Here is a 17,435-nt window from a genome sequence, read left to right as displayed (position 1 = left end):
TTTTAAAAGTTTTTTTCTTATTTTTGTGGCCATAGAATTGAGGGTTTCTTCACGGATCCTATCTCCTTATAATAAAAATGTGTTTTTAACCATATGTGGTATCTGGCTTAATTTTGGAAGGGTTTTTGGAAAGGTATGCTTCCTTGAATTTCAGAGGCCTCAGCGCAGCTAATACTCTGACTGACTTGGCTCAGGTACCATGAGAGAGTTCAATTCATGGTCCCAGTGTTTGGTCTCAATGCAGCTTTAACCAGCTTTCTGAAGCTGAGCGGGTCTGGTCAGGAGTTAGCGACATGTTGACACCTTGGGTTCCATAATGGAGGAGAGGTAGGATTTACTGTATTTTTCGCTCCATAAGATGCACATTTTTCCTTCTAAAAAGTAAGGGGAAATGTCTGTGCGTCTTATGGAGCGAATGTGTGGTCGATCGCTGGCTCCCTTTCCGGCCTCGCCCCCTTGCCCAGGCCTCCATTGTTGAATCTTACACAGAGGGAGGCTGTTTGTTTCCCCAGCGACATGTGACTAGCTGATTAGATTATCTGTCTGGAAACTGTAGAAACAGCTCCCTTCCTTTCCTAAAGAAGCTGCAGAACTGTGAGTTGAACTCCATAAAAACAGGATTTTTTCCCTTTGCAAAGTAAGCTCAACAACTTTGAGCTGATCCTCAAAAAAATGGGCTTTCCCCCTTTGCAAAAGAAGCTGCACAACTGTGAGCTGATCCCTCCAAAAACAGGGCTTTCCCCCTTTCCTCCTCTAAAAGCCAGGCGCGTCTTATAGTCAGGTGCGTCTTACGGAGCGAAAAATACGGTAAGTGCGAGGGGGGGGAAGTACCATATTTTTTGCTCTATAAGACTCACTTTTTCCCTCCTAAAAAGTAAAGGGAGTGGAGTGAATGCAGGCTGCGCAGCTATCACAGAAGCCAGAACAGCAAGAGGGATTGCTGCTTTCACTGCGCAGCAATCCCTCTTGCTGTTCTGGCTTCTGAGATTCAGAATTTTTTTTGTTTGTTTGTTTTCCTCCTCCAAAAACTAGGTGCGTCTTGTGGTCCGGTGCGTCTTATGGAGCGAAAAATACGGTATGTTCAGACATAGGCCATAGCTATCTCTGCCATAGTGCAATTTGTGGGTGGGGGCTGAAATCCAAGTGCCTTAATCCAGGATACATGAAGGGAGTGTTTGCAGTGATCCGAGTGTTGGATTTCCAGGTGTACACGATGCTCTTGCAATTATTTCAACCCCTCAAGACCTACCTTTATTATTAGGCCTTTGGCTTTACCGTGGTGCCCCGCAAGACGAACACCTCGCAAGACGGAAAACCCGCTAGACGAAAGGGTTTTCCGTTTTGGAGGTGCTTCGCAAAACAAATTTCCCTATGGGCTTGCTTCGCAAGACGAAAAAACCGCTATACGAAGAGCCTCACGGAACTAATTAATTTCGTCTTGCGAGGCACCACTGTATTTCCTAGCCCTGCTGCAACTAAAACTGTGACCAAGCAAAGTATGAATAACAGCTGGAGGGGGTGGGAATCCCGTATTTACCCTTGTGTTGTTTTTCTCTTCAAATTTTAAGATTGTAAGCTCCTGTCCCCTTGTACACTGCAAAAGTAATGCATACTGTTGGCAAGCTACTGGCCAGAGTATTAAACACATTTAATGTGTGAATTCAGCTTTGTGCACTTGGCCAAAAAACATAAAAATTAAAAAAAGGCAGGGCCGTGGATCCAGGAAATAAAATGTTGGCAATCCCACCTGCCATTGCAGTCACCTTGGAAGAGCATTGGGAGCTGCAGAGAAAGTGTGTTTTGACTGTGTGCAATTTTGGCTTTTTGCTCTCCACTGAACGTAACCTCCACTGAGCGTCAGCTGTACTGTATTGCCAGTAGGTTGCTTTCACACCTTGCCACAAATGTGTGTGCCCGCAATCCTAGTGTGATCCTGTCCATTGTAAGCAACATATGCAAAGTAATTAGAAGGGAGGGGGGAACCAGCTGCTGTGCTGAGGACTGGCAATAATAATAATAGTAATAATAAATTACATTTGTTAGTCCCTTCATCTTGCCCAAGGCAACCCAAAGGGACTTAAAAGAAAAACAAAAAGACACCCCCCCCACATACACACATTCCTCCCCATAAGTTTACAAAGCTCATGAGAAATTGGTAGCAGTGGAATTATAATAAAATAATACAGAACCTAATGTAAGCAAGAGAAGATACCAGACACAAAGAAGCTGAAATCCAGCCTGAATCACCACAACAACTTAAAGTGATTTTAGTTAACTCTTTTTTTCCTGATTATTATTTTTTTGCAGCCAGTGCGTTCAGGGCCACTCTGTGTGTTGCGAGTAACACACACACACACACACACACACACACACCGCCCATCTGGTTGGGTTTCCCCAGCCACTCTGGGCGGCTCCAAACAGAATGTTTAAAAATGCGATAAAACATCAGACATTAAAAACTTCCCTAAACAAGGTTTCAGAAAGCTGAGAGATGTCTTCCAACGCTGACCACAAATACAAAGATCTGTTCACCTACGGGACCTTGTAGCGGCCACCCAAGACTGCGGTGGGTGCCATTTGGAAACTGAAATAAACTCAGAGTCGCAAAGTGATTTCATGCTCTTTATTCAGCTCATAGTGGTGAGGAGGAATGAATGAAAGTCCCCTCAAGGTATCTGCTTTATATACATTATTTACACAATGGGCTGCACATGATTGGCTAATTCCGGAATTCTACTGTAAGCCAATCAGGTTGTGGATTCACTTCTATCTGGAGCATGATTGGGTAGTTCCTGCCAACCAATCATACTGCTGCATTGTTCTAGGACCAATCAGACTGCTGCATTCTGAATCCTATTGTTCTAGGACCAATCAGGCTGCTGCCTTTTGGATCCTATTGTTCTAGGGCCAATCAGACTGCTGCAGTTTGGATCCTATTCAACCCAGTACATAACAGAAACACAGCTCGATAAAAGTTGTTTTGAACGTATGTTGACATTTGGCTTTCTTTCTTGAGTTAATGTTTTGTTCCGCATTGTTTTATTTGCTGTCCCAATGTGTGGTCGACCGCTTGGGAGATTTTCCTTTGAAAGCATGAAACGAAGAACGACACTCATAAGGAAAGCTTGATCGGATAACCAGCTCCAAAGCGGGGACGCACCACAACATTGGTGCATGCCTTAAAGGGACAGGATGGCAGGGGGCGGAGAAAGCAAACACGTGGCTTCCTGGCTCCCGGCCTCGGGATCCGTGAAAGGCGAACGTCAGCATGCAGCAAGGGGTGTCGGCGCGCCCGGCGTGCACCGCGAGCTCGCCCTGCCCCGCCGGCGGCCATGCAGAGCCGGTGCGCCCTGGGCGCACGGAGGGCGCACTGTGCTGCGCGGCGATGCGCCGAGCGAGCGCTGCACGGCCGGGAAGGCCCTCCGGCGGTGGCGGCGGCGTCGAGCGAGGCGTTGCTGCGGAGGCTGGTGGCGGGCGGCGCGTCGGTGGTCCCCGGCTTCCTGAGCGAGGAAGAAGAGGCGCTGCTGGCGCGGGAGGTGGAGGCGCCGCTCCGCCGAGGCCGCTACCAGGACGCGCACTGGGACGGGGTGGGTATCCCCGGGACACCTTGGGCGCGCGAAGGGGAGGGGAGATGGGGGCTTTCCTCTTTCCAAAAAAATTACTGTTCTTTTTCCCCAAAAAATTTATTGGTTTTCACAATATTATAAACAAACAAACAAACAAAACAAACATAAATCATAGCGTTGTTAAAAATTACAGTTATTGGCGCTGTGGGTTAAAGCCTCAGCGCCTAGGACTTGCCGATTGAAAGGTCGGCGGTTCGAATCCCTGCGGCGGGGTGCGCTCCCGCTGCTCGGTCCCAGCGCCTGCCAACCTAGCAGTTCGAAAGCACCTCCGGGTGCAAGTAGATAAATAGGGACCGCTTACCAGCGGGAAGGTAAATGGCGTTTCCGTGTGCGGCTCTGGCTCTGGCTCTGGCCAGAGCAGCGATGTCACGCTGGCCACGTGATCCGGAAGTGTCTCCGGACAGCGCTGGCCCCTGGCCTCTTAAGTGAGATGGGCGCACAACCCCAGAGTCTGTCAAGACTGGCCCGTATGGGCAGAGGTACCTTTACCTTTACCTAACTTTGTTAAGTGACTTCCTCGCTTCCCCTTGGTTGAATTTCATTGCATGTCCTTTTAACGGTTTTCCAAATCCCAATTTTTATGAAATTTAACTTAAACATTAACATCCTTAAATCTTCACCTTATAGAATTAAACATATTAATTCATCACTTAACATAAATAAAATCCTAAGCCCATTAAGTATCTGCAAGCTGTTTCCAGTTAGTTTAACTTAACAAATTTAACTAAATAATCATTAAATTTATTCCATTCTACCTGATATCTGGTCGCGGACTCTTCTGGTCAGGTCGGCTAGCTCCGAAAAATCCATCATCTTCATCTGCCATTCTTCTATTGTTGGTAATTCTTGGGTTTTCCACTTTTTAGCCAACAAAATACGAGCAGCAGTTGTGGCATACAAAAATAATTTAACATCTTTCTTGGGCAATTCCAAACCTGTTATTCCAAGAAGAAAGGCCTCTGGTTTCTTTATAAATGTATATTTCAACATTTTTTTCAATTCATTATAAATCTTTTTCCCCAAAAAAAATTATTAGTTTTCCACATTTTTAGACAAACTGAACTTGGTCCAATATTAATATCATAGTTAAATGACTTCCTCAAATTCCCTTGACTGAATTTCATTATGTATCATTGTAACGGTTTTCCAAAATAATATCTCATAAAATTTACTTAACCCTCTTAACATCTTTATCTCTTTTCATCTTAACTTTAAACATATTGTTTTATAATTTCACATATTCAGATCCGTAGCCTAACTATTATTTTGCAATTACAGATAGGTAGCCGTGCTGGTCTGTGTATCTGAAGAAGTGTGCATGCACACGAAAGCTTATACCAAGTACTAACCTAGTTGGTCTTTAAGGTGCTACTGGAAGGAATTTTTTTATTTTGCAAGTATTTCTATTTAATTTATCTTAGCATATTTAGATAAATAGTCTTTGACGTTCTTCCATTCTTCCTGATGCTCCTCCTCCTTCTGGTCATGGATTCTTCCGGTCAGGTCGGCTAGCTCCGAAAAGTCCATCATCTTCATCTGCCATTCTTCTATTGTTGGTAATTCTTGGGTTTTCCACTTTTTAGCCAACAAAATACGAGCAGCAGTTGTGGCATACAAAAATAATTTAACATCTTTCTTGGGCAATTCCAAACCTGTTATTCCAAGAAGAAAGGCCTCTGGTTTCTTTATAAATGTATATTTCAACATTTTTTTCAATTCATTATAAATCTTTTTCCCCAAAAAAAATTATTAGTTTTCCACATTTTTAGACAAACTGAACTTGGTCCAATATTAATATCATAGTTAAATGACTTCCTCAAATTCCCTTGACTGAATTTCATTATGTATCATTGTAACGGTTTTCCAAAATAATATCTCATAAAATTTACTTAACCCTCTTAACATCTTTATCTCTTTTCATCTTAACTTTAAACATATTGTTTTATAATTTCACATATTCAGATCCGTAGCCTAACTATTATTTTGCAATTACAGATAGGTAGCCGTGCTGGTCTGTGTATCTGAAGAAGTGTGCATGCACACGAAAGCTTATACCAAGTACTAACCTAGTTGGTCTTTAAGGTGCTACTGGAAGGAATTTTTTTATTTTGCAAGTATTTCTATTTAATTTATCTTAGCATATTTAGATAAATAGTCTTTGACGTTCTTCCATTCTTCCTGATGCTCCTCCTCCTTCTGGTCATGGATTCTTCCGGTCAGGTCGGCTAGCTCCGAAAAGTCCATCATCTTCATCTGCCATTCCTCCACTGTTGGTATTTCTTGTGTTTTCCAGTTCTTAAATAGAATTTAAGCTGCAGTTGTGGCATACAAAAACAATCTAACATATTTTTTGGGCAATTCCAGACCTGTTATTCCAAGAAGAAAGGCCTCTGGTTTCTTAACAAATGTGTATTTCAGCATTTTTTCCAGCTCATTATAAATCTTCTCCCAGAAGTCTTTCACCTTGGGGCAGGTCCACCGCATATGGTAAAAGGTGCCCTCTTTTTCTTTACATTTCCAGCATAGATTATAAATCTTTGCTAACTTTACAGGGGTCAAGTACCATCTATACATCATTTTCATTATATTTTCCTTTAACATGGTACATACAGTAAACTTGACCCCTTTCCTCCACAACCTTTCCCAATCTTCAGATGTGGGCTTTCCTCTTTCCAGGCCTTGGGCAGGTTCAACCACCAGGGGCCTTGCAAACATCTCACAAAATCTCTTCTCCATCCCATAGGTTATTCATAGGTACCGCGAGACAGAAAGATTGCATTGGAGCAAGGAGTGTCAGGAGATCCTGCAAAGGGTTCGGGATACGGCTTTCCCCCCGGGAGTGCCGCAGCTCGCTCAAGTTCACGTCCTGGATTTGGATAAAACTGGCTACATAAAGCCTCACATAGACAGTGTCAAGGTAAGGCAAACATGCCAGGTGTTCTTCTTGCAGCTTTGCAGAATAGCATCCTGATAACTGGGGAGGGTTGTGCCCCAGAGCAGGGGTTGGAAATGGGGGTGGCCTCTGCATGCTGTGAGCTATAATGCCTCATTCCTGGTTATGATCTGTGCTGGCTGGTACCAGCCATGTTGGCCACCCCTTCCCTAGGTGCCCTTTATGGGCTTCCAAAGCCAACCTAGCAGTTCGAAAGCACATCAAAATGCAAGTAGAAATGCAAATAGGTACCACTCCGGCAGGAAGGTAAACGGTGTTTCCGTGCGCTGCTCTGGTTCGCCAGAAGCGGCTTAGTCATGCTGGCCACACGACCTGGAAGCTGTACGCCGGCTCCCTTGGCCAATAAAGCGAGATGAGCGCCGCAACCTCAGAGTCGGCCACGACTGGACCTAATGGTCAGGGGTCCCTTTACCTTTACCTAGAGCCACCTGGCTGGCCAGGATGGGAGAGATGTGGTACTAGAGGGATCTTTGATCTGGTCGGGCATAAATAGTCCTTATGGATTTGTTTGCAATATGGCAACTTCCCCCCCTTCAGCTTGAGCCAGCAAAATGAATGGGAAGCAACATCAAGCAACGGTGACTGAAATAAGTGCAGGTGGGCAGCAGGAGACCCCCGCCCCCCAAGTGACCATGAATAAGAGGCATATTTTTGGTGTGGGTGCAAGATTAATATTTAGCATTGGCCTAAGGCCTTTTTCTGGGACGTGGGTGGCTCTGTGGGTTAAACCACAGAGCCTAGGACTTGCCGATCAGAACGTTGGCGGGTCGAATCCTGTTGCTCGGTCCCTGCTCCTGCCCACCTAGCAGTTCGAAAGCACATCAAAATGCAAGTAGATAAATAGGTACCACTCCGGCGGGAAGGTAAACGGCATTTCCGTGCACTGCTCTGGTTCGCCAGAAGTGGCTTAGTCATGCTGGCCACATGACCCAGAAGCTGTACACCTGCTCCCTCGGCCAATAAAGTGAGATGAGCGCCGCAACCCCAGAGTCGGTCATAACTGGACCTAATGGTCAGGGATCCCTTTAACCTTTACCTTTAAAGCCTTTTTCAAGAAGAGCACCTGCCTTTTGTTGCTGTTCATTCATGCACAAAAGGTTGGCCCTTAGTTGCTATAAGAATGCCTGGTTCTCATTGAGAAGGTAAACTTGTGTTTGGATGGCAGCAGTACCTGTGACCGCAGCTGGAGGCTTGTCTGTCTGAATGCTCCATCGGTCAAAGCAGCTCCCTGCATGTGTGGGAAGGATTCTAACCTCTCATTTTCCCTGACATGCTAGTTTTCTGTGCCATGGGGACTGTGTTTGGTGGAGGATTTCATTGCATGAATTCCTTTAAACTGAATTCAAGGGAAAGAGTTCAAATACAGATTTACCCTGTCAGTGAGAATCAGGCTTGTCTGTTCCCTTCTAGCATTGGCTTTCTGATGAGAATGGATTTTGCTTCAATTGGGGAATTGTTGCTTGTGAAGATTTGTGTTGGAACGTGATGTCTGTAGCATAATCGTTTGCATGTCTACTCAGACGTGGGTCCCGTTGAGTTTGGTGCCCCTTCTTGGCAACATCAAACCCCAGTCAGGCATTGAGAAAATGTGTTCAAATGTTAGCACCTTTCTCCCCGTGTAAATGTATCTTCCTGCCCCACCTCTCACAGGTGCTCTTGTTTCTGGGTTGTGTTAAAGGACTGGTTGTGATTACAGAATTAAACATTCTCTTCTCTTTCCCCCTTCCTTTTTTCAAAAAATCACCTGCTAGTTTTGTGGCTGCACCATTGCAGGCCTTTCTCTGCTGTCCTCAAGTGTGATGCGCCTGGTCAGTGAACAGAACGCGCACGACTGGCTGGACCTGCTTCTTGAACGCCGTTCTCTCTACGTTCTCAGGTAATAAGCAATATTAGCATGTTAGAATTATTGCCTGGTTAGATTACAGGGAGAGAGACTATGTAGCCCAGCATCCTGCCTCCCAACAGATGCCTCTGAGAAAGTACAGTGATGAATCAAGAGTCCTCCCTTGTTGTTTGCTTACCTGTCAAAATCCCCTTGCAAAGCGTTCTTTGAGGGGAGCACTAGGTTCCTGCTTCCGCTTCTCTGCATGGCCACAAGGCGTGCTTCAGAACAATTTAAACACCATTCCCTGTTACGCTGAAACTTAGGGGGATGAACTCCACTCAGATACTGGTTCTAGCAAATCACGGTTCCCTGATTTTTGGGTGTTACAAGGCACTGTGTTTTGTTCAACAGCAGAAGCTTCTGTTCCCCAAAAAGAGGGGAGAGGGGAATATATGAGCTCAGGAGTCATTTGTGGATCAAGGAACCGTGGCTTCACATTATGTGTGAACCAGTCTGATATCTTACAGGAATTCATGAAGGTCCTGAGCTCTTCATACACATGAAGTGCTGTGAGATGTAGACTAGTGTGTTTTTGTGTGTGTGTGTGTGTGTGTGTGTGTGTGTGTGTGTAGCTGTAGACTCATCTCTACAGTTAGTGTCTGAAAACAGAAGGTCTTCTTTAGGATTGCCTAGTGAAGCCAGATATAAAATACCCAAGTCCTGGAGCTGAGCCACAGAGACCCAACTGGGTGGGTCACAGTGTCTCTTTTTCCGCCTGGAACAAAATTCCTTCCACTCTGTCTTGCCAGAGTGGTGCATGCTCTGGTTATCTCCCGCTTGGACTACTGCAATGCACTCTACGTGGGGCTACCTTTGAAGGTGACCCGGAAACTACAACTAATCCAGAATGCGGCAGCTAGACTGGTGACTCAGAATGGCCACCAAGACCATATAACACTGGTCCTGAAAGACCTACATTGGCTCCCAGTACGTTTCCGAGCACAATTCAAAATATTGGTGCTGACCTTTAAAGCCCTAAATGGCCTCGGCCGAGTATACCTGAAGCAGCGTCTCTACCCTATCATTCAGCCTGGACATTGAGGTCCAGCACCAAGGGCCTTCTGACAGTTCACTGACTGCAAGAAGCGAGGTTACAAGGAACCAGGCAGAGGGCCTTCTCGGTAGTGGCGCCAGCCCTGTGGAAAGCCCTCCCATCAGATGTCCAGGAAATAAACAACTATCTGACTTTTAGAAGACATCTGAAGGCAGCCCTGTTTAGGGAAGTTTTTACTGTTTGATGTTTTATTGTGGTTTTTAATGTTCTGTTGGGAGCCGCCCAGAATACCTGGGGAAACCCAGCCAGATGGGCAATGTTTGTGTGTGTAAATTATTATTATTACTATTATTATTATTATTATTATTATTATTATTATTATCAGGGCTGCCCGAGGTCCCAGCTCACAAAGGACCAACGCCAGTCCGTTGTTATATACAAAGGTCTTTATTGAAACGCAGTTTCGATTTCAAAGCCGTGGCGTGCAGCCCTACGTCTTAAACCCTAGACCGCTGAAGCTCCGTCTGAATCTCCACCCCCCAGACACCAGTTTAAGACTCTAGCCTTGCTCCACCTCTTCCTTTGCTCTTTCCTCCTCTGGGTCCGCCTGTCCGCTGGGGTCTTGCCCTTTCTAGACTCTTCTGACGCTGAGTCCCCTGAGTCTTCCCCCTCCCTCCGGCGGGCTTTAGGACCTGGTTCCCAATCCGGGTTACCTGCTGTGCCACGCGCCTGTACATTTGAACTTGGCGCGCGCGCCCAGCCGGCAACCTTCCTCCTGACCGTTACACTGCTCCTGTCACTGCTTCCCCCCTCGGGGAGGCTAGCTGGACCTGACCTCCCCTCCGTTCCCTCACTCTGCGATGGAGGCGTGGCCAGCCCTGATTCATCTTCTCTCCCTGCTGGAGGAGAAGCTGGTCCTGATACATGGGACTCTTCCCCCCCACTACGCTCTGGTGGAGGAGCTGGTCCTGATCTCTCGCTGCTGCTTTGGGAGTCCCCGCTGGCCCCTTGCTTCTGGTGTGTCCCCCCTGGGACCCCCCTTGCCCTGGCCCTCGGCGCCCCCCTCTGGGAATCTTCTGATTCGCTGGAGAAGCTTATGGAATCTCTCGGGCCACTCTCATACTCCCCTACGCTGCCCTCCGATTCTTCCCCTTCGCTCTCCATTTCCTCTCTCCCCTGTGCCTCTGCTCCTGAGCCCCTGACAATTATTATTAGTTTTGGTAACATGCTGGCATCTTGTGTAATTTCTTCTTTGCCTTAAGGGGGCCAGCTCGCTATGAATTCACTCACGAGATCCTTAAAGATGAGGAATCCTTTTTCGGTGGAAGGAAGATCCCCCGGGAGCGGAGGATCTCTGTCATCTGCCGAAACCTCCCCTTGCCATCTACTCCACCGTAGAACCTGACTGACTGTATCCATTTGGAGTATCTCTTAAGCGCTCACCTGGTGGCAGTGGGGCTGCTTCTGAAATTGTTGCTCTGCCCTGCCCTCCTGGCTCCATGGGACACAGCTTTGCAGCCAGGTGTAAGTGATGGGCTTTCTCCTCAGTGCACCAGAAGGAGAGTCTGAGGATGGTCAAGATCTAAGGCAGTTTTGCCCTTAGCGGATGGGAAAGAGGGGAGCCCTGCAAAGAGTTGGAGAAATGAGCCGAAACATACTTCATGAATGTACTGTTCATCTCAGGGAATAAAAATCTTGATGCTTCTTCTTTGATATGTTGCTCTCAGGTTTTTTGCCTGCATTCACTGTCATACAGGCTGTTTCAAAATGGCGAACTCAAGCAAAGGAGGCTGAACAGGTGTTGTCCAATGGAAGGTTACAGGCTCTCTAACTAACAAAAGTGGAGGTCATGAGGAGAATCACACACCTGGTCTGTGGCAACTCGCTGGTGTGAACAGAATGGCAAAGCCTTTCTTGTTTTTCCTAATTCAAAACCCAAATCACCTGCAATTTTGCTTTTTCTCACAGCTGGGATTTGCTCTCCATTGTGTGAGGTGTGTCCTTCAAAGTGGGCCTTGCAAGGACCTGTCATGAGATCCTCAACAGTAGCCTGAGTATTCCTGTGATCTAAAAATAATTCAGAGGCTAATTCAGGGTCCTCCTAGATTGGGATACTGGACAGGTGTGCAAAGAGTGGAAATAGAGTAGAATAAAAATCCTGCTTCTGGCCTGTGGCACTGAAATTCCATGAAGATAGCTGGCAATTGAAACATCATAATGGAAGACAAGGTGCAGATTTGATATTGGCTGTGGAAAGAGAGAGGGGAGACTCTATAGTGCTCACAGAATTTCCACTCGTTGCACTCCTATCCATAGCTCACATAATCCTTGAATCAGTTGGTGGTGGTGCAGGGAGGGAGAATTTAGGAAAATGCTTGTCCACCATTTCAAGACCTTGGACCCACCTTGAACTCCAGCCTGCAAGAAAGGAACCACTTTTTATCTGTATGCTGCATGTGGCCATCTTCCTCCTCCTTTTGACTTTTCACCCTTTACTGCCCTTTGCTGCCTCTTCTTCTGTCCCTCCCTCTCTTTTTAAATAGAAAAAGATTCATGATGCTTGTGGAGCTGGGATGATTGAGAAGCAATCCTTTTTTTAAAAAAAAACCTATATATGTTTTTCCTTAGAATGTAGGCTTGTTGCCAGGGTCTCTTTCTGATTTTTATATTTTCCTTGGTTCCTCAAATAGCATAGGTACCTAATAATAATACTATTATTCATCAGGTATTGCTTTTGCAGTACATTGCTTTTCTATACCTGGCATTGCCTGGGTCACTGTGCAGCAGTCTCTTATCATTTGGCTCAGGTCATCCGTTGGGGAATAATAATACAGTGGTACCTCGGGTTACATACGCTTCAGGTTACAGACTCCACTAACCCATAAATATTACCTCAGGTTAAGAATTTTGCTTCAGGATGAGAACAGAAATCATGTTCCGGCGGCGTGGCAGCAGCAGGAGGCCCCATTAGCTAAAGTTTCAGTTTCAGGTTAAGAACGGACCTCCGGAACGAATTAAGTACTTAACCCGAGGTACCACTGTAATAATATATTATTTATACATCACCCATCCAGTCTTTGCTCCCATGAAGCTAGCAAGCAACCTGTCCTCCCAATGTGTGCTGGTAACCCCAAAACTGTGGACACTGTCATTTCCTTGCTTGCTCTTTATTGTATAGACACCAGTATTTACAAGTCTGTCATTCTTAATGCATGTCTGGGACTAATACCCTCAAGCCTCTTAACACGAGAAATCAGCATATACATTATTATTTTGTAACGGGGAGCTCAGTTTGGACAAAGGCTAGCACAACTGCTAGGCCTTCCTCCTGTTCAGGGGAAGAAATAAATTAAATAACTTAGAAATAACCCATAAATATATCCGCTTGCTCAGCCCTCGCGGTGCTGCCCCAGCCTCTTGGACCTAATGCGGAAAGGATCCAGTCAAAACACCATATGTTTGTCAAGTGAAGTGGTCCTAGAGAAGAGCAGGGGACCAGTAATGGGTGTGGCACTCTTTGAGCTGCTCCCCTTGGCTGTGAGTTATGAGGAATGGTTTTGCAGTTGGAACTGGGGAGAAGCATGGCGGCCTGGGCACCCCTTGCTGGGACGTCTTTGTTAGTTGTACATTAATTGGTGGCTAAAAGCACATCTCTGAGCCAAGGACTGCATTGGTGGGGCAAGGTGGCCTGTTCTACTGTGGGCTCTGCTGCTGCCCCATGTCTGCATTCATTTATCCCTCCCCTCGCCCCCTCAAAAACACCACCACCATCAGCCCACACAGCTGCAGGCAGCAGCCGAAAGCTGCTCCACCTCTTGCCACTGGTGACTGTCATCCAGGAAAGCCACATCCTCATAGCGTGTGGGGCGGCAGCAGGGGTCCCCCAAGGCCGGTATCTCGCTCCTCTGCAGCAGAGCGGCGAGGGTCAGGTCATGGTTGCTGCGGGCCTTGGGGCAGCTGCCGCTGCAGTACTTAAAGAGGATGGTCTCCTCGGAGCTGTAGCCCAAGCCCAGGTCCTTGACGCGAACCTGCAGGCTTCGCAAGCGGCACTCCCGGTCCTCAGGCCTCTCCCATGCGCGCCGCTTGGGACGGCTCCTGGCTGGGCCAGGGAGTGACTTGAGCAGGCTGTTCTGGTGGCCTGCCATGTCCAGGGATGCTCCTTGGGAGGTCTGCATTTCTGAAACGAGAAGGAAAGGAAGAATGGGGGAAGGCAGGTGGGGGATAATAATAATAAAATATTATTTCTCTCCCACCCTCCCCAGCCAAAGCCGGGCTCAGAGCGCCTAACAACAATAAAAGTAACACAGCATTCTAAAATCAATTCATTTTAAAATCAAATCAAAATCAAATTAATGGCAACCATTGGGCTAGAGTTCTGTGAGGATTACCAAAGGAGCGGGGTCAGACTGTGCCTTGGCCAAAGCTCTGTCTTGCAAGCCCTGCAGAAAGATGTCAAGTCCTGCAGGGCCCTAGTCTCTTGTGACAGAGCGCTCCACCAGATCGGGACCACAGCTGAAAAATCCCTGGCTCTGGTTGAGGCCAGCCTAACCTCCCTGTGGCCCGGGACCTCCAACATGTTTTTGTTTGAAGACCGTAAGGTCCTCCACGGGACATACCAGGAGAGGTGGTCCCATAGGTACAAGGGTCCTAGGCTGTATAGGGCTTTAAAGGTTAAAGGTAAAGGGACCCCTGACCATTAGGTCCAGTCATGGCCAACTGTGGGGTTGCAGTGCTCATCTTGCTTTATTGGCCGAGGGAGCCGGCGTACAGCTTCCGGGTCATGTGGCCAGCATGACTAAGCCTCTTCTGGCAAACCAGAGCAGCAGCGCACAGAAGCGCCGTTTACCTTCCCGCCGGAGCGGTACCTATTTATCTACTTGCATTTTGACGTTCTTTCAAACTGCTAGGTGGGCAGGAGCAGGGACCGAGCAACGGGAGCTCACCCCGTCGCGGGGATTCGACCCGCCAACGTTCTGATCGGCAAGCCCAAGCTCTGTGGTTTAACCCACAGTGCCATCCACGTCCCTAAAGGTTAAAACCAGCACCTTAAACCTGATCCTGTACTTCAACAGGAGCCAGTGCAGCTGGTATAGCACCGGGTGAATGTGATCCCGCGGCAAGGACCCTGTAAGGAGCCTCGCCGCGGATCCAGTTTAAAGCAAGAAACGTCCTGCTCCCATAGTTTGACACCCAAGCCCTCCCCCTCCGCACACCTCCAGGCTGGGATCACTTCCAATATTTGAGCCCCATCTGGGAATAAGATGCCTGGTACCCTTGGGACAATCAGATACCCAACCCTTCACTGGTAGCCTTTGCCTGCCTGTGGCCCTCCAGATGTTTGGGGAAGTCTGTTCTCCATGATGGGGCCAATTCTGCGTTTCAACCCCCAATGAATTGTTGCCATCCTACTTGATCCTTGCGCTCTGTGCTATGTCAGTTATAGTGGTCAAAAAACTAGAGCGCTGGTACAGAGACCTAGGTCACAAATAGTGAGCAAGCTTCTACAGTGGTCCAGGTTTGTATGCACAGTGGATCTGGCTATTCACAGCTGGGAATGTTTTGAATTGTAAATAACTGATACGTCAGCCGCACACATAGAACAATGACTTGGACATTTCTTACCAAATAAGAAATATGTACAAAATCAGCTTGGGAGGCAGGAGTACAGGAGAAGCTCACATTACATTACTTCCTCTCTCTCGGCATTTCTGTCCCTTATCTAGGGTGTCCCATCCCAAAGCAATGAGGGTGGGACTCAACCAAGTTGTTGCATGCACAAAACAAAGTCCGCTCATGCAACGGGATCCTCCATGCCCCCTAAATCTGCTCTGGAGGGTTACGGGAACTCCATAATAGAATTAGGGGGTGCAAGAGGAAATTGCACTGAGTGAGGACACCTCATTCCATTTCCATCCTGTATGTCTGCTGTGTTTTCAAACACCGGTTTTGTGGTTTTTTAAATAAGCCCCTTCCATGCCACAAGCGCATTAAGACAGAGGGCTTGCGTACACTCAAAACCTAAAACAATGTTTTACCGAACTTTCCCCTCTTGGTACTAAATGCTACTTTTGCTTTAAGCCATAAAGCAGAGGAGGGGAACTTATCAGCCAGCATAGCAGCAGGTGTAGGGATGATGGGAGTTGTAGTTGGACAACATCTGGAAGTTCCCCATCCCTGTTGTTGCTGCTGCTGCGGCAGCTTTGGTTGCCAATGGATCAAGAAAAGAGACTTCAGAGAAGAGAACTGTAGTGCCTTTTGGGAAAGGGGGGCCATGTTTCAATAATGGCACAAGTTCCTTGAAACACATCTCATAACTAATTATCTAGTACATTTTTATCCTGTCCTTCCAAGGGCAGCACACATGGTATGTGCGTGTGTTTCTGCCACCACCATTTTATTCTCACAACTACCTAGTGAGGTCAGAGAGAGAGAGCACCTCTAGGTGAGCTTCATTGTTAAGTAGTAATTGGAGGTTTAGCCTCCAAATCTTAACACTTAACTGTCTGGCTTTCCTGGGAGTGAATCTAAACCAGGCATAGGCAAACTCGGCCCTCCAGATGTTTTGGGACTACAACTCCCATCATCCCTAGCTAACAGGACTAGTGGTCAGGGATGATGGGAGTTGTAGTCCCAAAAACACCTGGAGGGCCTGGTCTAAACATTGCTCTAAGCACGGTCTTGCTTACAGCTCTGGCCTTAGCTAGGCCCTCTCAATGCTCTTCCACCCAAACTAGTATGTTCATCCATCCAATGTTTGGTACACCAGATGACCTTCATGACATTTATATTTCTGGAGCCCTGGAAGGGCTGTTCAAGGCCACCCTCAATGGCACATCGTGAAGAGGCATGCCACAGAATCTCTTGAAAGGGCACAGAATATGAGCTGCCCCTTCCAGCTCCTGTTATTGTCATCATCATCAAACCTTTTATTGGCATCACATACAAAAAGTGAGAGATGCTGAATTTAGGACTGTTTTGCTAATGCCCCAAAACTTGTTGGCCAATGCAGCCGTTTGTTCCAGCAGGCTACTGCGATATTCAGAGACACAAACGATGTGCTCAAGGCCACAACTGGGGATTTTCCAGAAGGGCAGAAATTTGAACCCACGTTGCTTAATTCCAAGAGAGCACCTTAGCTTATTCTAGCCCACCAGCTACAGCAAGAGCCACCACCAAACCCAAGCATGGCAGGATCACTTTACTGGAAGCACAATTCAGTAGGAACTTCTTAAGAATTCCCAAATGGTTGTCATACCTAGTGGTCTCTGTAGCGCATCTCCGATTGCGGTCCCCAACGGAGTCTGCATTGCCAGGCTCTTGCCTTCAGTGAGCTGAGAAGGAACTATTTGGATCAATAGGACCAGAGAGAGGAGCTGAGGGGGCCCCATCCTTTACCCAGTGAGCAGGGCCAGGTTCTATAAGGAAGATGACTCCTTCCCCCTCATTTATATCTTCTTTGGAATGGGGGTGGGAGGGGGAGTAGCATGTACTCCGGCTGGAAGGAAAAGCGTTAACCCTTGTGCCTTGAAAACTATTACAGATCACGCAAGTGATGTTTCCTGCACGACGGGCTTAGAGGCTCAATCGAGAAAGTGCTCATAAATCACTGTCGCTTCGATGAGATCCCTGTAAAGGATACAGCCTCTCTCCCCACAGCCTATTACCTTTTCCTTGAGATGTTTCTGGAAGCCCTCCTTGCAGGAGGCGGGCAGAGAACCACCCTAGCTGCATCTGAAGGCAGGCTTCCAGGCCACTTTATTTTCTAAGTACCAGGTCAGCCAGCTAAACAAGTAACCCACGTAGTCAGTTGGAGCAGAAATACTCCAGGGGTACCAATGCAAGAAGTTTGGGGGAGGTTGTCCTTGGCAATGTTGTGCCTTGCAGGACGTAACACTGGGGTTAGGTGCAACTCTACACAACCCAAGTGTCTTGCCCACTCTCTTCTGTGTCCAGTGCATTTTTCTGGTAGCACGGCTG

The 17,435-nt window shown here is 47.2% G+C and overlaps 2 protein-coding genes and 1 long non-coding RNA gene across 3 annotated transcripts; 2 read left to right on the top strand and 1 right to left on the bottom strand.

Annotated features, from left to right (window-relative positions):
- Positions 1-3,317: 3,317 nt before the first annotated feature.
- On the top strand, positions 3,318-11,171 carry ALKBH7 (alkB homolog 7). Its single transcript, XM_079960153.1, has 4 exons — positions 3,318-3,587; positions 6,370-6,543; positions 8,331-8,455; positions 10,721-11,171. The coding sequence occupies exons 1-4, from the start codon at positions 3,333-3,335 to the stop codon at positions 10,854-10,856; spliced, it is 690 nt and encodes a 229-aa protein (XP_079816279.1). The 5' UTR covers positions 3,318-3,332; the 3' UTR covers positions 10,857-11,171.
- On the top strand, positions 4,395-6,359 carry LOC307206792. Its single transcript, XR_013834498.1, has 3 exons — positions 4,395-4,875; positions 5,005-5,592; positions 5,722-6,359. It is a non-coding gene; the product is annotated as an uncharacterized lncRNA (long non-coding RNA).
- A 1,474-nt stretch (positions 11,172-12,645) lies between the features above and the next one.
- Positions 12,646-16,851, bottom strand: PSPN (persephin). The gene is made up of 2 exons (XM_079960160.1): positions 16,714-16,851; positions 12,646-13,635 (listed from the first exon to the last, which is right to left on the bottom strand). Exons 1-2 carry the CDS (start codon positions 16,844-16,846, stop codon positions 13,229-13,231), a joined length of 540 nt encoding a protein of 179 aa, XP_079816286.1. The 5' UTR covers positions 16,847-16,851; the 3' UTR covers positions 12,646-13,228.
- Positions 16,852-17,435: the final 584 nt, after the last annotated feature.

Source organism: Podarcis cretensis (genome assembly GCF_951804945.1).
Source record: "Podarcis cretensis genome assembly, chromosome: 17".
Lineage (NCBI taxonomy): Eukaryota > Metazoa > Chordata > Lepidosauria > Squamata > Lacertidae > Podarcis > Podarcis cretensis.
Note: the sequence above shows the minus strand (reverse complement) of the source record. Positions and strands in the feature narration are given on the sequence as shown.

What these genes read in the sequence shown, in the direction of transcription:
- PSPN (XM_079960160.1), bottom strand. Translation starts at nt 16,846, where the DNA reads ATGGGGCCCCCTCAGCTCCTCTCTCTGGTCCTATTGATCCAAATAGTT. An exon ending in TGCGCTACAGAGACCACTAG is followed by an intron (nt 13,636 to 16,713) that starts GTATGACAACCA and finishes TTCTCGTTTCAG; the next exon opens with AAATGCAGACCTCCCAAGGA.
- ALKBH7 (XM_079960153.1), top strand. Translation starts at nt 3,333, where the DNA reads ATGCAGAGCCGGTGCGCCCTGGGCGCACGGAGGGCGCACTGTGCTGCG. An exon ending in CTCACATAGACAGTGTCAAG is followed by an intron (nt 6,544 to 8,330) that starts GTAAGGCAAACA and finishes ATCACCTGCTAG; the next exon opens with TTTTGTGGCTGCACCATTGC. An exon ending in CGTTCTCTCTACGTTCTCAG is followed by an intron (nt 8,456 to 10,720) that starts GTAATAAGCAAT and finishes CTTTGCCTTAAG; the next exon opens with GGGGCCAGCTCGCTATGAAT.